Source organism: Diplotaxodon limnothrissa, linkage group LG7, assembly GCF_057381915.1.
Source record: "Diplotaxodon limnothrissa isolate DT_005_m linkage group LG7, D_limnothrissa_male_GT1.1, whole genome shotgun sequence".
NCBI classification, from domain to species: Eukaryota; Metazoa; Chordata; class Actinopteri; order Cichliformes; family Cichlidae; genus Diplotaxodon; species Diplotaxodon limnothrissa.
The window spans coordinates 28,331,023-28,343,168 of record NC_140602.1 but is presented as its reverse complement, the minus strand read 5'-3'; the positions used below and the strand labels follow the sequence as shown (position 1 = coordinate 28,343,168).

Here is a 12,146-nt window from a genome sequence, read left to right as displayed (position 1 = left end):
AATTGGCTTAACTTTACCTCTAACAGCTTTTCAGATAGTGCTGTGACCAGGGTGAAATCCATCATAAAGTAACTGTAAACAGTAGAACCATTAGCATGAATGTTATGGTTCTACCCTGATCAAAACTCAAGTCTGCTATTTGACCTGATATAAAATGATAAAGAGGAACACATATAAATGACCTTTATGAACTTTTCAAAATGACTTTATATGTCTGACCCATTATCTATATATATTAGAGCAGATGTGGAAAACCACTGTTAGACCTACTCTATACTAACACAAACACAGTCAAAAATTCATTGCTAGTGTGACATGTGGTCCTTTTTGCCTTTGACCAATGATATGCTGGTTACTTGGACCAGTTTAGTATTTGCTGTCACAGAGGAATGTTAACCATAAATCCAAAAGACAAAACTGAAAAAATATGTTAATTGCAAACATGTTTTTGCTTAGTAAGAGGATTGAAATTACATGGAAACTGTCACCTTAAAGCCTCATTGTAAATATCATCACAAACAGATGTTTTCCACACGGTTAACAAAGCTCCACCACATCCAATCACTGCATATAAATCTAAAAGAAAACAACAACAAATAAAATGTAATTAACACAAGTGAAGTCTAAGGAGCTTGGAAAGAAAAGCGTCTGGACTTCTTTGAGTTCCTTGAAGACGTTTCACCTCTCATCCGAGAAGCTTCTTCAGTTCTAAGGGTCAATGGTGGAGAGTCCCAGATTTAAACCCAGTGGGAGTTTCCCCCCAAAGAGGGACAAAGAACCCCCTGATGATCCTCTACCTAATCACATGAGCCAAGGTGTGAAAGTGGGTGTGGGTCCCAATCAGCCAGGGTTTCGGGTGAGCTCATTGTGAAACCTGGCCCCACCCTATCATGTGATTTCCCGAGGTCAGGAAATCACCCACGCCCACTCCCATGGTGTGAGTGGACGTTACGGTGTCTGGGGAGGGAACTCAAAACTGGATTATAGATGGCAGACAGTTGGTGTCATAAACCACCGCCTCTGTTTAAAGATGGTCGCTCACAGTGGACGTAAATGGCTTCTTTCACTCCTCCATCTGTCCAAAATGTGAACATTGGCATCCTCAAAGACTGACCTTTGTCCTTTAGATGCAGATGAACTGCTGAGTCTTGTCCTGTGGAGGTGGCTCTTCTATGTTGTGCCATTTGCTTGTGAAGTGGCTGTTTGGTCTCTCCAATGTAGAAGTCTGGGCATTCCTCGCTGCACTGTACAGCGTACACCACATTGTTAAGTTTGTGTTTAGGAGTTTTGTCTTTCGGGTGAACCAGTTTCTGTCTGAGTGTGTTACTGGGTCTGAAGTACACTGGGATGTCGTATTTGGAGAAAACTCTCCTGAGTTTTTCTGATACACCGGCTACATAGGGGATGACAATGTTGTTGTGTCTGTCTTTCTTATCCTCCCTCGCTGGTGTCTGATGTTCTTTTCTGTGAAGCTGGAATGCAGGCACACTGGACGAGCTTATTCTAAAAAATACAGAAAAAGGAACATTTTATTTGTGTTAAGGCCTAAAAACTACAAATAAGTTATACAATGAACAATATTGAAATACCTTATAGGTGCTGCAGGCCATATAACCAGAATCCAGAGCAATCTCACACTCACATGATGGTGAGGAAAGACATGAGCTCTGCAATGAGGTTTGAAGGCCTCAGTTGGGACACGGAAGAACTCAGAAGACAGCAATACCTGCACAGAGAGACAGAGTAGAAAAAGCATAGATTTGTAATCCATAATGTGAATTAAAACTCAAAAAGTGTCAACAAGTATAATCATTTGAGTGTGGAATTATTTATGCAATAAACAGGATTTTAATTAATTAATTGAATTAAAAAACACTGACATTTTTTTTTTAAATCAAAGATAAAGAATCATACTGCTCTCTGCTCTGAGGATCACTGAGCATCTCTGACAGGAAATACAGTTTCCTCAGTAGGAGTCATCATTGATGGTCTCAGAGGTGTGTAGTGTGGCAGCATGATGATGGTCTCCAGATCAGGCAGGAGGTCAGGTGATGGGTGTGTCATCTTCTCCATTGAAGACACACTGGTATGGCAGTTCATAACACAGCAGTCTCCTTGTGGCATGTAGTTATCTGTGCAGTCCAGCACTGATGGATCAAGTTTGGCTCAGCAGTTCATGAAGATGGTGTTAAGATGTTGTTGTTTCAGCTGAGGATGGTGAAGTTTGAAGGTTTTGCCACAAAGGAGACTGTGCCGTGTCTGAAAAAATATATCTACAAAACAAGTGCTTTTAACACCACCCACCCAGCTCAGCCCCCAAGTGTCTATGTAATGCTGGTATGGGGTGTCGGTTACTAAGTCTAATTAGTACATAGGGGATGACAATGTTGTTGCATCTGTCTTTCTTATCCTCCCTCGCTGGTATCTGATGTTCTTTTCTGTGCATCTTTGCTGACTTTATAAACGCCCAATTAGGATATCCACACGTTTTGAGTGCTTCCTTTACATGTGTGTGTTCCTTCTTTTTCCCTTCAGGCTTAGAGGGAACATGTTCTGCCCAGGGGGGGGGGGGATGTGTCCTAATTACTCCAAGTTTGTGTTCCAGAGGGTGATGGAAGTCAAAGAGGAGGTACTGGTCCGTGTGTGTGGGCTTCCGGTAAACTTCGATGTTGAGTTTGCCGTTCTCTTCAATGTGCACAGCACAGTCCAGGAAAAGCAAACAGTCGTCCTTTGTGTCTTCCCTGGTGAACTTGATGTTTTTATCCACGGCGTTAATGTGCGCAGTGAAGGATTCCACTTCTTGCCTTTTGATTTTGACCCAGGTGTCGTCTACATATCTCTACCAGTGGCTGGGTACTCTTCCTTTGAAAGAGCCAAGAGCCTTCCTTTCCACTTCCTCCATGTAAAGGTTGGCTACAACAGGTGACACAGGGGAACCCATGGCACAGCCATGTTTTTGTCTGTAGAAACCCTCGTTGTATTTGAAATATGTAGTGGTGAGGCAGAGGTCTAACAGTGTGCACATCTGATCGGGTGTGAAGTTGGTCCTGTCTTCCAAGGAGCTGTCTTCTTGCAGTCGTTTTCTGACAGTCTCCACTGCCTCTGTAGTGGGTATGCAAGTGAAGAGAGAGACTACATCAAAGGACATCATGAGAACCTTCACAGACATGACACAAGGGAAGACTTTTGATTTAATAACTAAGCTTAAAACAAGTGTTACCTTTGAATATTTGTGGGAAAAATCTGATGCTACCCCAAGAATACAAAGCCACACTGGAAATGATGACAGGCTTGCAGCCCTCTGTCTTCCTGGAGTGAGGTGCCCGATCAGTAGAAGTGAATTGACAGAAGTCAGTGTCTGTAAGAGTGGCCAAACACTGATACTCTGTCCACTTGCGTAGAGTCTAAGAAGCTGGAATGCAGGCACACTGGACGAGCTTGTTCTAAAAAATACAGAAAAAGGAACATTTTTTTTGTCTGTAGAAACCCTAAAAACTACAAATAAGTTATACAATGAACAATGTTGAAATACCTTATAGGTGCTGCGGGCCACATAACCAGAATCCAGAGCAATCTCACACTCACATGATGGTGAGGAAAGACATGAGCTCTGCAATGAGGTTTGAAGGCCTCAGTTGGGACACGGAAGAACTCAGAAGACAGCAATACCTGCACAGAGAGAAAGAGTAGAAAAAGCATAGATTTGTAATCCATAATGTGAATTAAAACTCAAAAAGTGTCAACAAGTATAATCATTTGAGTGTGGAATTATTTATGCAATAAACAGGATTTTAATTAATTAATTGAATTAAAAACACTGACATTTTTTTTTATCAAAGATAAAGAATGATACCTCTCTCTGCTCTGAGGATCACTGAGCATCTCTGACAGGAAATACAGTTTCCTCAGTATGAGTCATCATTGATGGTCTCAGAGGTGTGTAGTGTGGCAGCATGATGATGGTCTCCAGATCAGGCAGGAGGTCAGGTGATGGGTGTGTCATCTTCTCCATTGAAGACACACTGGTATGGCAATTCATAACACAGCAGTCTCCTTGTGGCATGTAGTTATCTGTGCAGTCCAGCACTGATGGATCAGGTTTGGCTCAGCAGTTCATGAAGATGGTGTCTGAAAAAATATATCTAACAAAACACGTGCTTATAACACCACCCACCCAGCTCAGCCCCCAAGTGTCTATGTAATGCTGGTATGGGGTGTCGGTTACTAAGTCTAATTAGTGCATCAGAAAGCGGGGGCTACACCTAAAGCCCACACTTTTTGATGTCTTTGTTTATTAGCAGCTTTTTCCAGCTGCTCAGAGAATTCTGACTTGGCCTTTATCCACCCAAACCCAAACCCACCCGGATAAAGGCCAAGTCAAACTCACACACCATACCAGCATTACATAGACACTTGGGGGCTGATCTGGGTGGGTGGTGTTAAACTGTAGTCGGGAACTTTCAGAAAACTATCCATTTACTTCTAAATCAGTTTTTATACATATTCTGTAAGCTGTACTAATGTTTTTCTCTACATAATGTATCATTATAGACATCTCTGGTAGCCTAAAGATAGTTTATAACTTTTGACATTTTTTACCTGTAAAACATGATAAGCAAAAACTCATTCATCACAAAAACTTTTGATTCTACAAAAGCTACTATAATCAAGAAAATATAATTGTCTGTATTTATTCATGTGACCCATAATAAATACCTGCATTTATGTGGGATTTATTTATTTACTATTTCATATTTTCAAGCCCTTGGAGGGGAAGATCTCGTTTGTTGAGCTACATACGTCACAGTAAAAAGATTTAGTCATTTAAAACATGAGAATAAAAGAAATGATGTTGGTTTAATAAATGTTGCAGCACATTTCAGATCAGAGGTGCATGATAGCAGATGTTCTCTGCTCTGCATGAAGTTCAGCAATGATTTGGTGAAATGATTAATAACATTGCAATAAGAAAGGGTCTTCTTACAGACAGAGTAGGGAAGACAATTTTTTCAATGAAAAATATTTTTCATGCTCTACAATCAGTAAACTCTGTAACAAACATGATCTGTAATTGTTTTAAAACTCACCAGACGACTTCATGATTGGCTCGAGGACAGGACACAAAACACAGGGTTGTGGTAACTGTAATATGATCTCAGAACACCTGAATATAGACATTTCTGTGGCTGAGAAATAAAAATGAGGTCAAGCAGGGTGTTCTTGTCTGTAGTGCCAGAAGTGATCAGCTGTGAATACCCTCTCGACTGAAACTGCTCCAGAATCTGTTTTCTTCCACTCTGCAACTGGTTCTCATTAAAATCTCCACACACAATTATTGGGTGACAGTCCATTATTTCAAGTGAATCTAAAAGACTTACCAGGTTTTGCATGAATGGTGTCAAACTGTAGTCAGGGGGTCTGTACACAACAGCAATGAGTGCAGGGAATGGAGCCTGAACCTTCAACACTAAAAACTCAAGATCAGTGACATTATGTAGATACTGTTTTACCTGAACCTGAAAATGATTCCTCAAATACACAACAACTCCCCCACCACTTCTGCTGGCCATGTGAGGAAAGTTTGTGTAGGACACATGTCTGTTGCGTTTGAACATGGTGTAGCCATCCAAATGAAGACTGTCTGCAACAAAGGAGCCTTGAAGGTGAGACTCAGTGAGACACAAAACATCTGCTAAACACATTTCATGATGACTCTTGATGTCACTGATGTGAGATGGCAAACCCTCTGTATTGTGATGGATCAGTGTAAGAGTGTCAAGTCTGCTGGCTGTTTCTCTGACCTGAAGAAGAGGCATCATTTCCTCAACACTGGCTTGTCTCATGGTTTGGAGCGCTGCAGTTACCTCGGGATTGGCGTAAATCTTTTTCTCATCCAAGTCCTGCAAATAGAGTCCACTGAGAGACGTCACCCTGCTGAGAGCAACGTAAGCCATACCTGGTTCAAAAATGTTCTTCATTGAAACTACAGCTGTCTGTGTTGTAAGACCCTGAGTTTTGTGAATTGTGCAAGCGAATGCTAGCTTTACAGGAAACTGTCTGCGTACTGCTCCTTTAAACTTCAGACTCTCCTCTGCTCTCTCAATGTAAACCAGATCATCAGAAGCTGCATTAGCACTGCGGTTGTGTCTCATAGGCTGCCGGTTGTCCATCCTGAGCCCCAGTTTAATTATGTGTCCATCATTTTCAGATCTCACCACCTTTACCAGTATACCAAAAGCACCGTTGACCAAACCGTTTAGTGTGTCCAAGTTTCTGGTCAGCATGACTCGAGCTCCTTCAGCAACATTCAGAGTGTCAGGTAAATCATTTCTCCCACCTGTAAATGGTTTGTCTCTTCGTTCCATTCTGCCTGTACATTTATCCTTCTGGAAATCGTCTGCATTGATGATTATGATGTTTGAATGAAGCTTCTTCAGGGTATCTGTGTTGTGGGATTCCACATTCTTGTTGGTGGCATAAATGTGTAAGACCTCAGTTGGACATTCTTCTGGTGCAGTCACAGCCTGTGACAACAAATCTCTGTCGCACTGAGAAAGCTCATCTGTCTTTTCTTTGACTCTAATCCTGTTCAGCATCTCTGCAAAGGCCACATCATCTTTCTGACGCATGAGCTCGGTTAGAGTGATCATCTGAAAATGTTCCTGCCATAGGTCAATCTGTTCTGGATCGTAAACACAGAGAGGTTTAGACTGTCGCACTGGTGGCAGCTGGTAAAAATCTCCAACAGCTAAAACTGACATTCCACCAAAAGGTCTCTGAGTGCCTTTGATTTGTTTCAGTCTTGCATCCACATAAGCAAAAAGGGGTTTTGAAACCATTGAAATCTCATCAATAACAATAATTTCAGCATTCATCAGCTCAGATCTGACTTCATCCAGTTGGTTACCAAGTCCTTGAATGGGTGGTTTCAGACTCCTGGGTAGTTTCAGTAGAGAATGTAATGTAGAGCCATTGATAGAAAAAGCTGCTGTACCGGTAAATGAAGTCAGTAAAACAGTTGGATTTGATATGTCAGCTTCTTCTGCATTAGCAGGCAGTCTGCTCAGGATCTTTGATGCTTCAGAATGAATACACTTAATCAGATGTGACTTTCCAGTTCCTGCACCACCATTGATATAGAAGAAAAATGGATCTGGGTTCAAACCACAAACTCGCTGAATACACCAGTCTCTTATGGCATAGAACACGCAGGCCTGCTTCTGGTTCAGATTCTGATACATTACACGTACCACGGCTGGATCTACTGCAGGTTGTTCTCTGATGGCTCTGATCTCTGTTACAGCATCAGACTGACGACTGTAGTCGGGAACATTCTCCTGTTCGTTCTCATCATCAGAATGTCTCTCAGGAAGATTCTCATCACATTGCAGCCTCACAACTTCAGATTCAGGAGCAAGATTACACCATTCATCAATCACAACATCCCTATTTTGTTCAAACTCTTCCAGTGCACTCTCAATATCCTCAGAGTTCTTCTCATACTTGTCTTTATTTCTTTTCACAACCCTTTTCACAGACTCACTGTGGTCTGAACATGGAAGTCGTACAAAACCTGAGTTGTAGAAGGACTGATAGGTTTGGAACCCTTGTGGTTTCAGTTCCTGCTCTGATCTGTGTGGAAGGTAAAGTCTCAACAGTCGACCATAATATTGCTCAGGATCTTTTTCCTGTGAACAGTGGTAATATCTGATTATAGCTGGTTTATCATTCTTTCGCCTTTGTACAAATCCAAGCTGGTTTAGAAGAGGAAGCACATCTTTTCCTTCATTTGGACCACTCACCAACCTGCACAAGGCAGCAAAATCAGCCAGTGACATTTCCTCATATTCTGGGGTCTCAGGTCTGCATTTGTATTTATCACTCAAACTTGTCATCCAAATATTACAACTGTCGTGTGTTGTGCTTTCCAGGAAGCTCATGGGCCGACTCATTTTTACTGGGTTATCATCTGTTGGTACAAATACAACACTGCGGGAACATTTTTTCATTTTTAGGCCACAGACTCGAGTCACACACTCCTGTGCGCTGATTTCTCTCTTTTTTGAGTAAGCCTGCATCACAGCTCTCATTTCATCACACTCATTGACGGTGTTCTTATCAGAGTTGTCAATAACTGTCTTCAGGTATTCAGAGAGGCCAGATTCTTTCTTTGTTATATATTTACAGAGGTATTCTATACATGAATAGGCATTCAAAATGAATGAGACATCTAAATTAGAGTTCCAGGCTTCAAGCAGGTCTGGGTTGTAATTGTTGATCCAACACTCATTTGGGTCACGTTTCAGAATCAGAGCTGTTTTCTTGTTTATGTCTTGGAGGCATTGTTCATACTCATTCATTGTTAAGTTGCATCGTGACAGAATCTGCTCTATGGTGAGGGAAGCAGCTTCAGGTTCCTTCAGCAGGTTCAACAAAGGTCTGAGTTTGGCTTTTGCAGCTTCAGTGTCTGAATCCTCATCCTGTCTCACAATCATTGTTCTTGTGGCTGGTGGTTTGGGAAACCCAAATCTACAACCAGAGTTCACACTCTTAAAGCATGTCTTTGTGTGGTTTTTGCTGTGCTTTTGTAGCTCAGTGACTTTTTTGTGCAGTTCAGGTTGTTTTTCTGGATCAGGGAGTTGAGCTGAGATGTATCTGTCAACAAAGTCACAGACAGTTTGGTCGTCATCCACATCTGCTTCTACCTTTTCTCGAATCCACAGCAACATGTGTATATGCGGACTACCTCTGTGCTGGAACTCAACTCTGTAAAAGTAATCAATGATCTCACCAAGGGGCTGTGCAGGAGAAAAAAGCAAATCTCTGAACAAAGCCTCAACACGTTTATCAAACATTCGCATGGTGGTTACTGGATTTGATCTTAGAATTTCACACTTTTCTGACCAGTCCAGGGCTTCAAAATCAACCTCTTCACCTTGCTGTCTCTTTATTGCTTGAATCACTTCAGGCCATCTCATCTCAGCAGCAGAGAAAGTGACAAAGAACTGAGGTGTTCCTATTTGGCGAACCATGCTGAATAGATCTCTGGTAGTTTTCTGCCAGTAAGCTGGAGTTCCTCTGAGTGGCTGCATAAATCTGATTGCATCTTTATTTCTTACCAGCTTCTCTACTTCTGTCTTACTTTGTAACATTCCTGATGTGATTTTGCGTCCATCTTTGGTCATAGTTTTACCTTTCCTTAGCTGTATCGTCATACTGGAATTAGCCAAGTGTATTTCAGTGACAAACTGTGAGAAAAACAGGTAATTTGTGTCTTTAGCAAATCTTGCATCAATGTTGAAAAGCCTTGATTTGAAGTAAGCACTTGGTGTGAGTTTAAGAAGTCTCTTTTCATCCAGTGTATTCTGACCAGTAGGAAACTGCACAGGAAATGCCATGGCTTCCAAATGAGGAGTTCTGAAGAAGCTAACAGGATTGTTTCTTTCTGCAGGAGCCACACAATATGTGTTATCAGTGAAACAGAGAATCTCTTCTGAAATGTCTACAGGCTGCAGACAACTTTCTAGAGCAAAACCTCCATTGTTCAAATCACTTTCTGGTTCATCTGGATTTTGTTCCTCTGGTTGTTCATCACAGGATTGCATATTAATATCTTGGTCACTTTGTGACTCACTTTCACACAAAAGGGCATCTTTTTCATAGTTGTCAATTTCCATTAAATCTGCTTCATTATAATCATCACTTGCCATGCTGGCTTCATCACTGCTGTCATCATCAGGTAACGTTGGATCACAAAGCAATGCATCATCTCTGATAATAATATCTGTGTACTGTGGATGAATTTGTTTCAGTTTACGCAGAGCTTGAATGAGTTTAGACCAGGTGACAGTCTGGAACAGCTGATGGCCTTTGTAGCACAGTCGTCTTTTCAGCTTTATCCTCATGATCTGTGATTGGCTTCTGATCCTCGGTAAACTGTCAACTGTTTGTTGGACCTCAGATGGTACACACACCACATTACCACGTATGAGTCTCTGTCTCCCCTTTGGAAGAGGAATAATCTTAGCAAATGGTATGCATTTGGCAATCAGATGTCTCTCCAGAATGTTGAGATCACAAAGTTCAGCTGGAATATCCTGCAGTTCTAAACCATTAACAGCAGCAAGCCTGGGCATGCATCCACTTTTGAGGGAACTGTGACATGTGTGACAGATATACTCTTTTTTTCTCTCAACAGGAAAGCTGCAGTGATCATGACATGCTTCATCACACACATGAACAAATTTACCAGTTAGGCACTGATGAGCTACAGTCTGGTGTTTTGAGTAATTTTCTCTTTTGCAGATTTTCACCTGATTAGGAAAAGAAGCTTTTAGACAAACAGTACAAACATAAGATGGTGCTGACTTAATGTTTGAGCTGAAACGAGATATGGCCTCATTCATTAAAGTGTTCTCTGGATGACACTGTAAACTCTCAGCTGGTCGATGCATCTGGCGATATTTCCGTTTTATATTCATTGCACATCTGATATTATGCATCTGTCTGAAAGAAAAACCGTTCCAATATTTTACTCTCATTCGTTCTCTCATATTGTCCTTGTGTTGTTGCTGAAATTGTTTTTCTTCTCCATACCGCTTTGTCATATAAGATCGTTTTTTCTGTTTAAAATCTTCGCTTTTTTTATATAGGTTATATACATATGACCTCATGTAAGCTTTATGTTTCTCTCTGAATCCAGCACAAGTTCTGTATATTCTTCTTATACGCTCTTTCTGCTTTTCTCTGAATAGGGGATTGTCTTTATATGTCCTTATGACACATTCTCTTTTTCTCTCTCTAATTTTAGCACTTTCCCTATACATCTTTCTTAAATGTTCTCTCTGTTTCTCCTTATAGGTAGCATTTAATTTATACAATTCATTTTTGTACATGCTCTTTTTCTGTCTGTGATCAGGATCATTACACTTCTTAGTTGAGTTTTTTTTCTTTGTCTTGAAGCTTTCATCAAACCTGTACATCTGCCTTTCTTTCTTCTTCTGATTTTCCTTTCTCTGTGGTACTTTTTCTTGGGCTAATAATCTTCTCCTTATTTTTCTCCTTTGCTGTTTATTATATTTCAGCAGTTTATCTGAGAGTTCCTCTGTTATATTAGTTAAACAGTAGGCAGTGTTTGAATCATTCTGAGGAACAGAATCTGATGTTACCTGCGTTTCTCTCACAGAGGATGCAGATGTTTCTTTTTCTAAATACTCAGAAGGAAGATGGTTGTTTTCAGTAGCAGCTGTCTCATTTGAATAATCCACTCTGGATGATGTCACTTCAGTCGTTAAAGTGTCTCTCACAGTCTTCTGTGTCTGGTCAGTAGATCTTTGGGAGTTTATTTCATGAACGGCTTCATTTAAAGCTGGTGCTGTAACAGTTGTAGCTGTTTGTCTGTATTCGGTGGTTTGATTAGCATCTCTTTGGTCAGCAGCGTTTTCACTGTGAAACTCGATGGGCTGTAGCTCATAAGTGCAGCTTGGTGCGATGCTGAACATTCTGTACAAACGTTTGATCCTGTCAATCATGTCATTAAGACGTGTGAATTTCAACATAACTGCAGTTCCACCACTTACACTTAGCGACAATGGCATACCAGTAGACTTACGTGGGTGAGGATCAAAATATGCATATTCACCTGAAGTCAGCCTGCTAACAGCGATGACTGTTCCTCCCATGACTAGCAAAGCATAGCGAACGTCTGAAGCCAAACACTGTAATCCCTGTTCAAGGCTCGGAAAGTGATCTGTACCATCAAATGTGCCGTAATGAGCAAACTGAGACATGTCGACTTGATACTCGTGTGTGCGGCTGGTAACAACTGAGGGAAGTTCATCGCAGGCTAGAAACACACTGTTCACAAACCTCAGTCTGGCATCTGAATAGACGGCATGGCCTTTGTCCAACACACGGTTTAGATCTGCTCTGGTAATAAATTCATCCTCGTGTAAGAATGACAGGAAAACCAAACTGTTAGCCATGCATTGCTGATTCCGGTACTTTCCATACCTAGGAGCGGCCTGGCTTCGGGAAGCACAGACGCTACTCACTCGTGGACTTTCACTGTTTGTAACCTGTACATGAGACTGTCCTGGAGCTTGTCCATCATGCTGTGTTTGTACAGTTAGCTGGGGTTTAGTCTG

General features: G+C 41.3%; 2 protein-coding genes and 1 long non-coding RNA gene across 5 annotated transcripts in view; 1 reads left to right on the top strand and 2 right to left on the bottom strand.

Moving 5' to 3' along the window:
* Positions 1-12,146, top strand: part of aass (aminoadipate-semialdehyde synthase) — a 128,884-nt gene that overhangs the window by 71,511 nt on the left and 45,227 nt on the right. The gene's annotated exons all lie outside the window — the stretch shown is intronic.
* Positions 2,727-4,349, bottom strand: LOC146628440 (uncharacterized). The gene is made up of 4 exons (XR_014906340.1): positions 3,854-4,349; positions 3,533-3,669; positions 3,221-3,443; positions 2,727-3,102 (listed from the first exon to the last, which is right to left on the bottom strand). It is a non-coding gene; the product is annotated as an uncharacterized LOC146628440 (long non-coding RNA).
* On the bottom strand, positions 5,193-6,615 carry LOC146628439 (ATP-dependent DNA helicase PIF7-like). Its single transcript, XM_085357837.1, has 2 exons — positions 5,511-6,615; positions 5,193-5,418 (listed from the first exon to the last, which is right to left on the bottom strand). Exons 1-2 carry the CDS (start codon positions 6,594-6,596, stop codon positions 5,410-5,412), a joined length of 1,095 nt encoding a protein of 364 aa, XP_085213963.1. The 5' UTR covers positions 6,597-6,615; the 3' UTR covers positions 5,193-5,409.